General features: G+C 37.4%; 1 protein-coding gene across 1 annotated transcript in view; it reads left to right on the top strand.

Moving 5' to 3' along the window:
• The window catches only part of DNAAF6 (dynein axonemal assembly factor 6), a gene marked incomplete at both ends in the record, with an annotated part of 41,816 nt that extends 25,064 nt beyond the window's left edge, over positions 1–16,752 (top strand). Inside the window, 2 exons of the mRNA XM_081223008.1 lie at positions 11,615–11,700; positions 16,623–16,752. Coding sequence (XP_081079134.1) covers positions 11,615–11,700; positions 16,623–16,752 — 216 coding nt within the window. The remainder of the gene's footprint in view (positions 1–11,614; positions 11,701–16,622) is intronic.
• Positions 16,753–17,784: the final 1,032 nt, after the last annotated feature.

Below are 17,784 nucleotides of genomic sequence, written 5' to 3'. Positions count from 1 at the left end.
GGTCATGCTTACAATGTCTCTTACACTGATATAAGAGAGTCTAGAGGGCGTTTCCTTCTAGGTGACATGCATATGTTTTTCCTTAAACTTCATGAGTAGAACGCCTCTGTCTTATTTTATTTTATTTTATCTTAAATTATATTTTCTCTTTTCTCTTCTATACTCTCCATCCCTCCCCACAAGACTTCTACTATAATGGATTTGATACATATCCTTGAATACATATTTATCATTGTTTTCTGTAATTTTTAAAATTCAACAAATACGTATTGAGCATTTACTACAGGCCAGACACTTGACATACAGTGTTGAACAAAATAGATATAAGGTTCTCCTTCTCTCCAGGTGCTTACTGTTAAGAGGTCAAATAGTCCATAAGCAGCAGCACATATTCATAGATCCATCCGATAAGGAAACAAGTCCAAAAGGATATAGTTTATTACTTACACAGATGGCATAAGCAAGATCAGCATGGTATCAGCTCCCCATGTCCCTTTGCCCCACAGGACAACATTGAACTACAGGAGCCAGATGACAGGTGACATGAGTAGTGAGGCACTCTTGCTGAAGAGCCAACTCTAGACTGCAGCTAAGCTGTTTTAAAGCCTGCCTGTATACCCAGGGGAAGGGAGGTGGAAAATCCTATGCCTTATTGGAACCTCATGGCATCCTCCTGCAAGATAGGGAGCCTCCCGCAAGGTAGAAAGACAGATAAGAAACGGCCTTGAGGCAGCTCCTCACAAGACTGCCTATCTTCTCATGCTCTAAGAGAATCACAGGATGTTCTGCCAAGACCTAGGGCAGACTGAAGTTGAGCCTTGCCTACGTGGCCTATGTGAATAGTGCACAGTTGCCAGAATGCCATAGTGGAGCCATTTCCCTACATTTACAGTCCATAAATAAAAGTTTCTATCCTGATTGTCTTCACTTAACATGATATAGTAACAGCAAACAATTTATATAATGCTTACTATGTGCCAGGCATTTCTCTAACAACTTTGCACATAGTACCTCATTAATCCCCATGCCAAAACTCTATGAAATAAGTGCTGTTATCCCCATTTTACAAATGCGGTTACTGAAACACAAGGAAGTTAAATAACTTGCTTAAGGTCGCATATTTAAACTCTGGCAGAACTACGATTTGAATCCAGGCAGTTTGAATTTGATAGAAGTGATATGGGTACAGAAAAGAGGAAATCCAAGCAGACTTCACAAAACAGGTGGGGTCTGATGACATTTGAAGAACATAATAGTTTGCCAGGGTGGAACAGCTGTCTAAGCAGAGTAAACAGAATGAGCAAAGGCATAGTGCTGTGAAAGTATATGATGTGTTTTGAGAACTATATGTGATGTTCTTGGAGCCCCAGAATGCACTGGTGTGGAGTAATAAAAGATAAAACAGAATACCCAGCTTAGAGGTAGTTGTAACAGTCTTTGAATATCATACCATATGCTGTGGACTGAATTGTGTCCCCCCCTCAATTCATATGTTGAAGCCCTAACTCCCAGTGTGATGGTATTCAGAGATGGAGCCTTTGGGAGGTAATTAGGTTTAGATGAGGTCACATGTGTGGGGCCCTCACGATGATATTACTGCCCTTATACAAATAGATACCAGAGTGCTTGCCCTGCTTGCTTTCTATCCCTGCCATGTGAGCACGGTGAAAAGGCAGCCATCTACAAGCCAGAAAGAGAGCTCTCTCCAGAAGCCAACCATGCTGGCATGTCTGGTATTCTCAGACTTCCAGTCTATAGTATTTTGTTATGGCAGCCCAAGCAGACTATTTTGTTATGGCAGCCCAAGCTGACTAAGATACCATGAAATTTGGACTTATTTTGTGGGCATTAGAGTTCCTAGACGTTTTAAAGTAAGTGAGTTAAACAAGTAGATGTGTATTTCAGAAAAACTCTAGTTGTTGGTGGAGATTATGGTAAGAGATGAGTATGAGTTTGGGAGACTGGTGATAGGAAAACCAGTTGATAGACAATTGCACTAATTCAGGTAAGAGAAGTAAGAGCCTGGACTATGGCAGTGGAGATAGAGAGGAAAGAATGGTTTCAGTAAACATTTTGGAGGTACAGTTGACCCTTGAACAATGCAGGGGTTAGGGGCGCCTACCCTCCACACAGTCAGAAATTTGCTTCTAACTTTACGGTTGGCCCTCCACATCTGTGGTTCTGCATCCATGGATTCAACCATCTGTAGATGTGTAGTATGTATTTATTGAAAAAAAAAACCACATATAAGTGGACCCACACTGTTCAAACCCAGTGTTGTTCAAGGATCCACTGTAGTATCGACAGGATTTAGAAAGTGGTTGAATGTGATATGTAAGGGAGAAACAGGAGTCAGATTTCTAGCTTGAGTGACTAGGTGAATGGTGATGGCATTAATCGAGATATGGGGAGGTAAAGTGGTTTATATCTGGATGGTAGTGTTAGAGATGTTTTTTATTCATATTTGCTCATCTTAATTTTCTATATTTTTTACAACTACTATCTATTACTTTTGGAATGAGAGTAAACAAAGGTGGTTTTGTTTGTGTTGTAGGGATCAGGTATGGAATGCAAAAGAGAAAGAAGACAAAGTTCTATAAGAAAAATATTAAGTTCGGGTAATATTGAGTTTGAAGTGCCTGTAGAAAATCTTGTTGGATGTGTCCAGCAGGCGCTTAGAAATACAAGTCTCTATGGAATTCAAAGACAGAGACTAGAGATGTTGATTTTCAGAGTTGGTGTTTGCTCTCTGCAGGGGTTAGAATATAATACCACAGAGTGCCGGCTTTCATCAGGCTTGGAATGAAGTAGAACTGTTTTTAAGTAACATGTGTATGTTTGGAGAGGGGGAGGAGTTGAGGGGGATACTAGGAAACTTGCAGAAATGGGACTAACCAGGGACAGAATAAATGGCCCTTGGGACGGGCTCAACAATCAGAGACAAAATTCTAACAGAGACATCGTAAATTCTTACTCAAGTTCCAGGCTAAGTATTGAAAACTAAGAGACATCGGCTCAATGAAATGAGGTTGGAATTGTGACATGGCTTTAGAAATGCAAACAATGATGATGGAGAAGCCAAAAAGCTGTCCTAGAAACAAGGTGGGGAGAATGGGAACCTGCCTACCCCTGAGAAACAGGGATTACTGAGGTACCTGACCTCTTGGGTGCCAGTTGGGGAGAGTGGAAAAGGAATTTTAGGTATCAAAGATATGTAAGGAGATAGCCTGGCTTCCCCATAGGACTATTTGTGGCAGAAATGGGGATGGGTGCAGTGGGGAAGTAGGTCAGTGGATTTCCATTTTCACCCATGGGTGTTTAACAGCACACTATCTCTAAAATCCAAAAATGAATGGGGCTAGGTTTGTTGATATTCTGCCAAATGGCCCATCATTTGTTGTAGGAGCGGGGACAAACCTGCAGATGGCTTGATACTCTTTTTGAGCTGCCATGGATACATAATATTTTGGTGCTCCTACTATAATGGATCTATATTGATAAAGGGACATGTTAATGTGACTAAAAACAAGCCATTAAGCCTCTTTTTATTTTTTATTGTCACCTCCTCACTGGGATATGAGCCTTACTCCATCTTTATACCTCACTGGGAATGGGGTGAGAGTCAAGGATGGCATAGGAGTCAGTCACCATCTGGCAGACACAACCAAGAGTCACATGTTTTATCACACATATTCATCTCAGAAAGAGCTATCAACCATTCTGAGCAAAGTGTCTGCATGTCCTCTGAGAATTCACTTCTTTCTTTAATGGCATGCTTCTCAAATCCCGATTTCTCACTTAAGGTTAAAAGAGTCATTTTCATTTACTTCTTATGAATAAATAGATTTGGCTGCTTGATAAAGGAGTGGATTCTCTTTCCCATTTAAAATTCTGGAGGATGGACACATTTTTATGGTAAGCTTTCTGATTATGCTAACCTTACCTGACTGGTTATTTATCAGACTGTGTGTCAGGGAGAAGGATATTTCAGCTGTAATACAATTCCTTATTATCAGCTCCAGGCAGCACAGTAAAGTTTCAATTAAATTTCTTATAGTTCTTTCAGTAATATAGATACATTTATAGTTAATATCATAATATTTTTCCATAACTATGGTAGGGGGATGAATACCTCCCTTAAAAGCTAATCTAATTGTATAGACTTAATATATTTCTGATGATGGAATTTATATATATTTAAAATTTTAAATAATACCAAAATTAGTAGAGTTGAAAATAAAAGTCCCCGAAAATGAGAGAGATAGAGATAGATAGATGCACAGATAAAGATTGAGAAAGACAGAGAGGTAAGAGAGAGGGAGAGGGAGTTTGAGATGGGCTTAAGGTCAGGTATTAAATAAGGGTGAAAGATATCTTATACATATTACTTGGTAGCAAAATCAGTAATTTTACATTCTGATTATGTCATTTTGAGGAGGTTTCATCAAATATTTTAATTACATGGTCCAGAATCCTTGAACCAGAACTGGCAGAAACTTCTGAATCTATGCAAGCAGATTCACAGGTTGACCATAGAAAACACAAATATTTGAGGGATGGATAAAGGAAGAGGAACTCAGAAGGATATGCAGAGATGGGGAAAGCTATAATAGTATCTCCCACTGTAGAAAAGTAAAGCAGGATTAGGATGCAGAAGAAACTTTTAGATTCATCAATTAAGAAGACTTTGGTGATTTTTGGAAGAGAGCAGCTTCGGAGGCATGGTAGGGGCCAACACTGGGTTGCAGAAAGCTGAGAAGTGGATAGGAATTGAGGAAGAGAAGGCAGCAAATATATATTGTTCTTTGAGAAAATTTAGCAGTGAAAGGGAGGAGAGAGAGGAGATGGTTTGTTGAAGAGGAGGCCTGGTTTAGGGATTTTTTTTTTAGGATAGGAGAGACTTAAGAATGCTTTTCAGTTGATAACAAGAATGCATTCATTTACTCATGTAATATTTATTGACTGCCTACTACGTGTCACTAGACTTAATGAACAAACTGTAAAGAAGTAGTCATGGTATGGGCCCTTAGGGGACTTACAGAAATGGGTGGAGGCATTTTTGGCTACAGGGTGTTATTGACATGTAGTACTCAGGGGCCAGGGATGCTCTAAATACTGCAATAAGAGGGGCAGTCCTGAAAAATGAAGAGTTGTCCTGGACAAAATTAGAAAAAGAGAGATTGAAGACATGAGTGACCACTCAGCAGTATTCCACCCTGTTGATTACTCCTTCCTTCTTGAAACACTTTTTTCTCTTTAATGACCCCCCTCTCTCCTGGTTTTCCTCCCAAATCACTGGACATTCCTCATCTTCTTTGGTCCCAGATCACTGGCTCTTCTTCTCCTGCCTGAAGTTCTCTAGGTCTGAGAAAAATACCTGTCTTTTTTTTTTCTCTATTCTCTTTCCATCTAGTCCCATGGCTTTAAATACTATTTATCTCTCTAGTCTTGACCTCTCCCGTGAGCTTCAGATTTATATAACCCACCACTTACTTGACATTGCCCACTTGTTTAATAGGCAACTCAAACCTAACATGTCCAAAATAGAACTCTTGTCTTCCCCAAATCTCAGGAGATGGCAACAACATTCACCCAATTGCACAAGCTAAAAACTTAAATCATTCCTTATTTCTCTTTCCTTTATACCTCATATGCAATTCAACAGCAAGCCTTATTGGCTCTACTTTTAAAATATATTCTAAATCCACCTAATTGTCATTATCACCACAACTACCATCATCTTTCAAACCACCATCATCTTTCACCTGAACCATTATGATTCTCTCTTGATTCATCTCCCTCTTTCCACTCTTGCTCCCTTGAAAACTTTACACAGTGTCCAGAGAAATCCTTTTTAAAAAGTGATATATCAGGTCACATCACTTCTTTGCCCAGAACCCCCAAGGGCTTCCTATTGTACTTAGAACAAAATCCAAACTCTTTATCTTAATCTATGAGGCTCTATGTGATCTGACCTCTACCTACTTTTTCAGTTTCATCTAATACCACATTTTCTTCCTTTTTCATTATGTTCTACCCACCCTGGCCTTCATTCTGTTCCTTCAGTATGTCAGGTTATTTCCTGATTCTTGCTGTTCATTCCAGTTGGAATGCTCTTCCCTCAGATAATGATAATTTTACCTCCTATTTCTTGCCTGTTTTTTTTTTAAATTAATTTATTTTTGGCTGCGTTGGGTCTTCGTTGCTGCACATGGGCTTTCTCTAGTTGCAGCGAGTGGGGGCTACTCTTTGTTGCAGTGCATGGGCTTCTCATTGCGGTGGCTTCTGTTGTGGAGCACGGGCTCTAGGCGTGTGGGCTTCAGTAGTTGTGGCACGCAGGCTCAGTAGTTCTGGTGCACGGGCTTAGTTGCTCCACGGCATGTGGGATCTTCCTGGACCAGGGCTCGAACCCATGTCCCCTGAATTAGCAGGCAGGTTCTCAACCACTGCACCAACAGGGAAGGCCTCTTTCCTGTTTAATTGCATGAGTTAGTGCATCCAGAACTACATTAAATAATGGTGGTAAATAATGGTATTATTTCTTATTTCTTCCTTCAGTTAGAATGTTTCTAATGTTTCCTCATCCAGCCCGATATTGAATTTTGGCTTGTGTGTTAAGGAACTATTCATCTATTCTGATTTTATTAAGAGTTCTGAGCAGGAATGGATGATGAATTTGATTAAATGTCTTTTTAAGATTTGTGGAAATCATATGATATTTTTACTTTTGATCTATTGGTAAATTCAATTTCTTAATATTGAAACATCTTTGCATAAATTCACTTATTCATTTACTCAACAAATATTTATTGAGTACCTATGATGTGCCAGGTACTGTTCTAATATCACTGTACTCACAGACCATACTTTCTAGTGGGAGAGAGAAATGAACAAAATAAATGCATACATTTTATTGTACATTGGAAGGTGATTAATGCTGTGAAGGGGAAAAGAGCAAGGGGCAGTGATATGGAATACTAGTGTAGGTAGGTAGTGGCTGCAACTTTAAATAGCGTGGTCAGGGAAGACCTCACTGAGAAGGCAATATTTGTTCAAAGACCTGAAGGCATCTCACCTCATCAGGAAGTGAGGCTAGGATGGTGGAAATGTTATGTAAGTGGATATTTAAGTCACCAATATTTAAGATAGCAGTTAATGGTAGAAATATCAGTAGAGAACAAAGAACTATTCTTAGAGAAATTGGGGTGGGATGTCTGACCCAGGAATTGGTAGATGGTTGCAACAAGGAGGGTAATTGGTGGTATAGTGTGAAAGACATGAGATTTATTTTAAAAAGCTGGAAGGAAGGGGGCAGACCTGGTGATATAAGGGGATTGAGAGGGAAAAAATAGGCACAAATTGAGAAGACTATAAGGGAATCTGTCCTCAAGGGAGATCCAGATTTCAGTTAAACTAAGAAAAATTGCGGATAATATTAAAAGAGGTTTATGAAATAAGGGATGTTGTACTATGTGTTCCAGAAGACCCAATGGGAGGGTTACATGAGTTGGTAAGGGGTAGGAAATGGAAACAAAATAGAAGACCAGATGGTAATTATTAGGTGATAAGGAAGGACTTGGAAATCTGAGGCTCCTGTATTTTGACACATAGAGATAAAAGTATAATGAGTTTAGTTCTTGTAGTCTCAAGACAGATAACGGTGGTGAGGCTGTGTTTGGGGATGAGTGTGGGTAACAATAGAAGTATGAAGGTCCTGTAGATGAGTGTTCTTACTCCAGAATGAGCTGAGCTTACTCTTGACCCCTGTGAGAGGAGAGGAGTCATGCTCCATGATCTTATGAAACAGACATGGCCATATAGTACTGGAATGTTTCACCATGGTAACTTTATAGAAAATGTATCCATTAATATTAAAAGATATCTGTTGGTTTTGTGTCCTAGTTTTGGAGAACACATACCTCTATATTTTTATTCTCCAGAGGTAAATACTTATACAATTTCAAAGTAGGGGGATCCATCACCTTTAAATTTTTTCACTTTCCTATAGATTATCATTGTTCCTGAGAGTTTTTATAAAATATTTATTATGGCTGCAATGGAAAAAAATATCTCACATGCGTTTCCATAGTAAAACAATGGGAAATTAAATCACTGAGGCAATTCAGAATGGGTCCTACCCAAACTTTTTCTGTTTCCTAATGTTGTTATGTTTCAAATGGAAACTCATATAGTCTTAATTTCTTTGCTAAAAATCAAGTATATTGGAGGTAGTTGCTGTATTTCTGTCAAATGAAAATATTTTTACAATATCTAGAACCTGTAAAGTAAGACTATCTTCCAAAGTGACAGGCCAACTTTTTCTGTATATCTTAAGCTTCACTAAAATTTCAGTAGGTAGCATAGACTGGTCAAGTTATATATATAAGGTATGTACCACTTATTCTTTTGTTCTGGCATTCAGGAAGTGACAGTTCAGGAGGAAGCCTAAAATGGTTGATCTCCAACGAACACTTGCTGTTTGGCCTTCTCATTTCAATTTTCAAACAACTTAAAATATGATCAAAGACACTCATCAGAGGACCTGGGGAGCCTGTATTAATCACTTATAGATTATAGGAATATAATGTCTTTAAGAACCACCTTGTCGTATAAGTTTAGCATAAGAACAAGACAATAAAGAGGAAATTTAAAACTCAGAATGACAATCTCACATTAAGGACCCCACCCCAAAGGTTTTGGCATATTAAGCCAGCTCTGTTACAACACATAGAGGAGAATAAATGAATGACAATGAAAAACAATCTGTAAGTAATTTGACCTACATTTACCCATTTCCAGGAAAGCCCCCAAGTGAATTCCTAGAGAGACTAAAGGAGTAGTTTCAACTACTTGCCCGAAGACAGGCTGAACGTGGGAAAACGGGATCTCACAAACTTTAAATTAGTGGACTCCTTTCCTGTTACTTTTTATTCATAAGGCCGGAAGGCAGAAGTGTACATTGAAGTTAGTGTTGGGTATGGTGGTAGCCAGGCTTTGAGATATCCCACAATGATTCTCACCTCCTGATATTCATCCCTTTGTGTAGTCCTCTCTCACATCGAATGGGGCTGGCCTGTATAAGCAATAGGATATTACAGAAATGAAAGTGTATAATTTCTGAGGCTACAGTTTTTAAAAAGGCATGGTTTCTGTCTCACACTTTTGGATCATTCACTCTGGGGAGAAGACAGCTGTTGTGTCGTAAGGACACTCAGGGCCCTAAGTCCTATGGAGAAGTCCATGTGGTGAAGAACAGATGTTGTAGGAAAGGGGACCCCTTCCAGGGCCCGAGAGTGGGCTCTTGTCTAACACTCAGAAATGAATTGTCCAAGGAGACACACGTGCTGACAAAGCAAGAGACTTTATTGTGGAGGGGCACCTGGGCGGAGAGCAGGAGGGTAAGGGAACCCAGGAGAACTGCTCTGCCACATGGCTCTCAGCCTCAGGTTTTATGGTAATGGGGTTAGTTTCCGGGTTGTCTCTGGCCAGTCACTCTGACTCAGGGTCCTTCTTGCTGGTGTGAGCATGGCTCAGCCAAGATGGATTCCAGCAAGGAGGATTCTGGGAGGTTGGTAGGACATATGGACTGACGTCTCCTTTTAACCTTTCCCGAATTCTTCGGTTGGTAGTAGCTTGTTAGTTCTGCATTCCTTACCAGGACCTCCTGTTGTAAGATAACTCATGCAAGTGGTTACTGTCAGGCCTGGCCAGGGAGGGTGTTTTGGTCAGTGGTTCCCCTAATACTGAGCCGTCTTTCCAACAGCCATGTGAGTGAACCACCTTGGATGCAGATTCTCTAGCTCCAGTAAAGCCTTCAGATGTCTGCAGCTGAAGACAGAACCAGAATTCAAGCCCAAGTTTGACTCCAAAGGTTGAGCTCCCAAATGGTTGAAAGTTTCCCAATGACATTTTTAGCAATTTTCATTAGTTTACCTATTAAAATAATTTTTCTTTGAAATTAATTCAGTTTGCCTCCTATGTAAAGGGAGGAACATCAATCCCTTTGTTTGATCAGTGACATACTGTATTTACTAATACTGGACAAGTTAGGTCTTGGGTACAGTCAGTTCGAAGTCAATAATAACAATGTCTATTTTCCAGGTATTCAATAAAAGTATTTCTGAAGAAGTCTGATTCATATTTCAGGAGGAGTTTTTCTGTTGACTCTTCATTGAATCTTCTACTTTATGAGATATTAATGTGTATCATTAAGGAACTTAATTTGTCCCTTCTCCTGTCCCTCCTCTGAAACCATTTTAGTACACAATTTTAATTTCCTCAAGAGGAAAAATTAATGAGTTGTTTCTGAATTACCCTTAACTAGAGTTGCACACAATTTTAAGAACCACTTTGAAGTTCTACCCAAAAGTTGTATCTAAATATCACTTGTCATATTTTTTTTTTCCTTACTCAAATGTCATTTCAACCCTGGGGAAATAATTTTTTACCTTGAAAGAGATAAACATTGCAAACTAAATAAACAAATATTTGTACTTCTTAGTCCAGGTGAAATGAGTCATCCTGCAACTAAAGAACATCTCAACCTGACTATCAGATCTGAATGTTATTGAAGTAAGAATAGGTCTTTCTTGTCCAGTAGACTGCTCATTTAATTTGAGGTAGAGCCCCTATAACTACCTCTTTGAGAAATGTTGTATTTTTCTCATTAAAAACATCTCTAATTAAGAAGATTTGAATTTTCAAAATATAAATTAGGAGGTAATTCTTTGTTTAATGAAAATATTAACTAAAAGATATATTTAGATAGTAGGACCTGCCTGTAGAACTCTATTTACAAATGTTTGTTTATATACAGAGTTAATAAAGTAAAATATAACTCACAGACATGTATTTATTCACATACTTTATATCACAAAAACACTATTGCCTATTTTAAGCTTCTTATAAGGAATTCCAATTTTTCCCACTACTTATTTGATATGTATTTCCTTTATAACCTGTTGCTTTTATGCTTGCTATTACAGCTCTGAACTCACCAGATATCCAATATTTCAAGTCTTCTAGCTCATAATTGAGAAGAGACAGTTTTAAGTGAAATCTTACTAAATCAATAAATAGTCCCATTTTTGTGTACAGGTCATATTGTTATTTCTCTTTTGTTCTGTCAACAACTTTTCTGGACCCCTACATTTCTCCAGGAAATGTGTATGGGAGTTTATACCAGGAGACTACAACATGGCATCACCAACCCACACCCAACATGAGAACTAACCACTTTTTATACAAAGTACTCAGTTATATAAAAGTAGTTGAAGGTCCCCAACTCTAGCAGGTGCACTAGTATGCACCTTCAAGCAATTAATATACAGGCATGTAACCAAAGTGTTTCTATAATAGCTTTGGAGGCAGATAGATCTTAGTCAAATTACAGACAGTTGCCTTGGATCACTCACTAAACTTTTCTGTATCTTGGTTTCTCCATCTGTAAAATGGGGGTAATAATCACTGCTTCTCAAGATTGTTATGAGGAAAGAGCATAGTCTGGCACATAATCGACATTAAATAAATATTACTTCTCATTCCCCTATATTTTACTTCACTCTTCAAATTAACTGTTCCTCAAGACAACAGTATTTTGCATTTTCTCCTTCAGATTAAAATTAAACTGCCAAATACGAACCTTTCTGAAATTGAAATCAACATTCAGGAAATGATCTTTGACCTCCGTACTCCTAATAAGTGAGTAAAACTTAGAACTAGAATAATGAATATTATAATATTAATGAATCTTTAGTCAATATCCTTTATAAAAGTGTACGTAATTATTTTGTATCACTCCTAAAGTCTGAAGAAAAGTGAAAAAGTCAATCATTCAGATGTTTGATCGAGGTAATATAAACATATATTTGTAAATACCTAGATTTTTTCCCACTTTACATGCATACATTTGGAGTAGGTGGATACCACCAAGACATAGTCCTTGACATTCAGATACAGTTTGCTTATCTGTCAGGAAAAATAGCTAGAGGTGAAAATCTCTTAAGTTGTAAGTCTTGTATGTGGCTTTCTGGTACAGTGATGGCATGAAAGAAGCTATCTTTAAGCGTATTGGATACTGTGGGGCTCTAAGGTTAAATTTGATTATATTCATCTAAAAATCAACAAAAAGTCTTATCAATTGCTTAAAACAAAAATTCTAACAGCTAATTTATCACTAGATCCTCAAGTTGCATGAATACATTTAAAATTAATGCAGATGATAATGGAATAATTCAATTAAACATTTGATATTTTCAAAATAGTCTTGTTATTATACAAGTTCAAATCATGTTGCCAAACACAATGAATACGGTAAAATTCTGATAAAAATGTTTATCTTGAAACCTGGATAAATCAGCCCTGTCTCTCAAAACTAACTCTATAAGGAGGGAATCTATAGAACCTGGCAAGTGCTAGATAAAATGTCTAAATATCTCACTGCTTTGTTCACTTTTCATCTGGTTGTATAGCAGTGAGCACACTTGGGTTGAGTGCAGTGGTTCTTTGTAACTCATAGACATTTCAAACTGGGTGCGGGGAGCAGTCAGCTCCTAGTACATTCTCTTCCTTCCATTATCAGTACCTATAATTGTCCTTTTTTGATTGTAGGGCTTCAAGAAAATAACAAAATTATATCTCTGGTACAAAAGACTTCTGTGTGTAAACAACCCAACATAACATGCATAGCTTAACCTTGATTTCTAGAGTAGATGCATTTAACCCCAAATGATCTACAGATGAATACATATCAAATATTTTCTCATTATTTAATATAATTTCAAAAATGTATTCACAATGTCTCATGTTATAAAAATTACATTCCTTATTCCTACCATCCACTTCAAGGAGTATTGTAATTTTTTTTCCATTACATGTTACATATGCATTTACTCTTCCACACAACCTTTGCAAGGAAAGTTGGTTAAATGAACAGTCAAATTTTTCATGATATTTGTGCACTTGTTAAAAGAACACACATATCTACACACTATGGAGTTAATTTCCATTCCCCTAGCAGTTCTCACTGTCTCCATCCATCTTTAGGCAGCTGCTCTGGCTATGCTATCATTCCAGATATTTATCAGAGCCCACTAAATGAAAGACTCACACAGAGATATTTTTCCACATAGAATGTAGGCTGCACTAGGTCATTTGGATCTTACAGTACTTATACATTAAATGCTCAGTGTGTGAAGGTCCTGTCTCTTAAGAAAAAGATTCATTAATTAAGATAGAAGACAGAAGATAGAATTAAAGTTTTTATCACTTTTCCTAAACACTTGAACATGCTTTGGAGCCATGCTATTACCTGAAATTGTATTATTGGAAATGTGTCTTGTTCTTTAGTTTATTGATATTCACATCAACTTTCTTTAGTTTCTAACTTTGACACATGTAACACTATGCTTACCGGCTCCTAGAAAGATAAGAGCAGACATTCAGCTAATGTATCTATAAGGCAAAACAAGTGAATTTATTTTAACTGAATTGACTAGTAATATGTCTATTGATAGTCAATTGAATTAAAATTATAAATAAAACTCAATTTTAGCATTGTAGATGGAAAAGAAATAAAACAGTTTGTTGAATTCTTCATTTTTCACAACGTTGTTTTGGTATATAGATTCCCAACATGGAGTAGATAGAAAGGAAGAAAGATAGGGGAAATTGTATAATGTCTCAGAATCTCCTGACTTTATCTTCATATGGGGTTTCATTAGTTTTTAAGATGAATTCTAAGAATATCATAAATGAATTCCTTGAATGTGATAATAAAAACACACTCTGAAGACAAGTATGAATTAATTTTTGGTTGTGTGTTGCTTTAGATTATCTCACTTTTGCTGTAGTCCTTTGATTTATTGCATTGGCCAAAAAGTTTTTTCGGGTTTTTCCATAACATCTTAGGAGAAAACTCGAACGAACTTTTTGGCCAACCCAATAGATTGAGAGTTGACTGATATTCAAAGACGTAAACACCTAAAAAAAAATGTTTTCTGAATGGAATAGTGAATTGCAGCTCAGTAGCTATTTCTGCACTTTCTTTGAAAATAGTCATGTCTCCAACAGGAAACATTAAAAAGGCCATGTCCTTTTTTATCCCAGATATGTGAATCAAATAATTTATTAACTACCTAAAATAAAAAGTGCATTATGTGAATATGCACAGAACAAGGTTGTCCTTTATTTAAATCTCTTGCAAGAAACATCAACTTGGGGCTTCCCTGGTGGCGCAGTGGTTGAGAGTCCGCCTGCCGATGCAGGGGACACGGGTTCGTTCCCCGGTCCGGGAAGATCCCACATGCCGCGGAGCGGCTGGGCCCGTGAGCCATGGCCGCTGAGCCTGCGCGTCCGGAGCCTGTGCTCCGCAACGGGAGAAGCCACAACAGTGAAAGGCCCGCGTACCGCAAAAAAAAAGACACATCAACTTGAATTCTCTAATATAAATGTAAACATGTGAGTCTATAGAGTTCACTGTACAGATAATTTTGGGGTTTTACTTTCATATATTATTGTTTGCATTTAAATAAGTTCTAATAAAAATTAACGCTGGATAAACATTTGATCAGTGACTAAACTGTAGCTTCTTAAAAGGCAAATATATTTTCAAAGTAGAGGCAGAGGGATTGGGTTTAAATGTTCATTCATATTTTATTATAGTACTAATTTATACCAGTTATTCAGATATTTTGTGGTGACCTGTTTGCTTTTCATTCATTTATTCATTCAGTCAACAAACATTTATGAAGTCTGCTAGACACTGGGGGGACACCGAAATAAAATACAGTCCTGTTCTTCAATGAATTGTATATGATTAAGTATTAGTAGAATTTTATATTGTTTAAAATATAACTCTCACTTCAGATATCACACAGTATTTTCCTTCTTCTAAGAGGCTAAATAAGTTACATAGTTTCTACTCAAAATTTTAGTATGGGAAGTTGTACTACTAAGGACTAGACAAAAATGCAGGGATAGATGGATCATTCCAATGGCCACTTTCTCTTTTGAATTTATTTCTCTCTGGATAGAGAAGTGCACATTATCATTGGAACTCCTTCTTCATCTGATTTTAGTTGTCTTTTAGTGCAATGAAGCTACCACCACTGAGCTTTGCTTTCTTTTAAAAGTGAATATACTATCATTTGTAGAATAAGGGATAAAGCAAATCTAACTCTAGTACAACCTATATTGTAAACAACTTTAAAAAGATGGACTCTCGGGAATTCCCTGGTGGTCCAGTGGTTAGGACTTGGTGCTTTTACTGCCGTGGGCCCAAGTTCGATCCCTGGTCAGGGAACTAAGATCCTGCAAGCTGTGCAGCATGGCCAAAAAAAAAAAAAAAAAGGACTCTAAATGGTTTTTGCACCCATTTTTTTGAGATGCTAAATATTACAGGGTATATTAAGAAACATCGCGATTTCATTACTTCAAGTGGAGAGAGTTGTTTCTCCTACCCCAAATATCTGGAATGGAACAAGAGTAACAGAAAATTTCTCCTATAGGTTCCAGAGATGTGTGATAAATACTTTTAATGAGCCCAGTTTCCTGAACTTAGGTCTTTGCAAATGAGCAAAGAAGCAATTGATTTTCAAGGGCTTTGTTTTCAAATACTAGTGCTTTGTACAAATATTCAATAAGTACCCCTAAAAATTACCACACTTCCTATACTGACTTGGATCTTTTCTGTCCACTTTTTTTTTTTTTTTTTTTTTGGCGGTAAGCGGGCCTCTCACTGCTGTGGCCTCTCCCGTTGCGGAGCACAGGCTCCAGACGCGCAGGCCCAGCAGCCACGGCTCACGGGCCCAGCCGTTCCGCGGCACGTGGGGTCCTCCCGGACCGGGGCACGAACTCGCGTCCACCTGCATAAGCAGGCGGACTCTCAACCACTGCGCCACCAGGGAAGCCCCTCTGTCCACTTTTTATAGAGATACTCAAGCCTTCTCTACTGAGAATCTGAGGTAACAAGTGTTTCATGTATTTAATTTTCTTCAGATACCAGCATGTGCCGACCCTATGCATAATTCAGATTCATACCACTATGACAGAATTATGGATGTCTCATCCCAACCATGCATCTAAAGCATACAGTTATCCAGCAACTGAGCCATAAACTGCAAACCACGCTCAGCAATCTCTCACAGGAAATTTTTGCCAATGTATAGTAGAAAGAACAGAAGCAGGCAGAGAAAAGCACTTTCATTGATCTGATATTGAAATCATTCCATGCCTGAGTTTCAATAACTACACCTAAATTAGTAGTAGAGACTCAGTTATGTTAGCAGAATTAGTTAGAACAATTCCAATTTTCAGGTTTCTATCAGGCAGCCACATTCCATCTACACATAGGTATGACTGGCAATAGATCTATCCAGCCAACTTAAAGTTGCAATGGTTCTATTTCTATGACAATAAACATAGCCTGAGACTATGTGTATATAATGCAAAATGAGGTCAATTTAGAAAAAAAGAGGGGTGGTCAAAACCACTGCTTGGATTTTTAAGGCCAAAAAAATAGTATACTAAATAGTTTTTTGGTTCCTAACATTGTGGTGATATATATTGCTTCCCATTGTCTTGATATCACTGATTCTAAGTTTTTATTTTGTTTTGTTTTTTAGGAAACTGTTGGTAACCCTTCCCCATCCTGTGGAATGCAGCAATGCCAAAGCTTTCTATATCGTTGAAACTGAGACTCTCGAGGTCACCATGACTATGAAACAAGAGTTGGATTTTATTAATTTCTTCTGAAACAACATGAATAAGGAGGAAAAGTGGTAAAATACCACTGATAAAAACTTTGAAAAAATTGGTTAATGTTTTCTATCTTCTCTTTATTATTCTGACATATTTCAGGCAGGGCCTAAATTCAATTCTAATGCTATTCTCATCATTTACAGTCATTTCTATTAATCTAGTCGGAAATGCTATTTTCTCATACTAATAAGCTATTCCATATTTATAGTGATAGCTGGATAGAATTTACAGGCTAACCAATTAGATTACTACATGGTCAGCTAAGTAACTGAAATATGACCATGAAATCTTTGGTCTACTTATTTCAGTAGTCTGAAGAACTTAAGCCAATTGATTATACCATGATACAATCAGTTGCATAGCAATTGGTCATTACTGTCACCAGAAAAGTTTATTTAGTTTCCTTTATGTTGATTTAATCAAATGATTTCAAGTGTTCTCTGTTTAGGCTCTCACTATTGTTCTGGAATATACAAATAACAGAGGATTATAAATAGTTTGATGTGCCATACTAACAACATGTTTTATTTGAATAAGAAATACTCTTGAGCACACAGTGTTATTTGGCTTCCTCGGTCCTGTTCTCAGTGTTTGGATCTATTTAAGTTAAAAATATTTTCCTTTTGTGCACTAATAATTATTAACAATGCCTTTTTGAGTACTCTGTTTATATTTAGTAATTGAAATCCTTGACATTTAAAAGGAATATAAAGAAAAGTGTGGTGCATTTACAAATCCTGTTCTCTCTCATTTCGTATATTTATTCATAATTGGACATACTTATGTTATGAATTTGTACCCTGTCTCTTCTGTACTGTATTGCATAAGTTTATTTTAGAATTATTTATGAATAACTTGTATTTTAAAACTTGTTGACTTGGTCTCACACGACATTGTAGAACTCTGGAGTTACCTGGGAGTAAATTTTGAAAAGAGATAAACAGCGGAAAGATGTGAACTATTAAGGTACTAAATACTCAAGCAGATATTGTCTAGGTTTAAATATGCAGATAACTATGAAGCATC

Source organism: Mesoplodon bidens, assembly GCF_964165515.1.
Source record: "Mesoplodon bidens genome assembly, chromosome: X".
Lineage (NCBI taxonomy): Eukaryota > Metazoa > Chordata > Mammalia > Artiodactyla > Ziphiidae > Mesoplodon > Mesoplodon bidens.
This window is presented reverse-complemented; position numbering and strand designations above follow the sequence as displayed.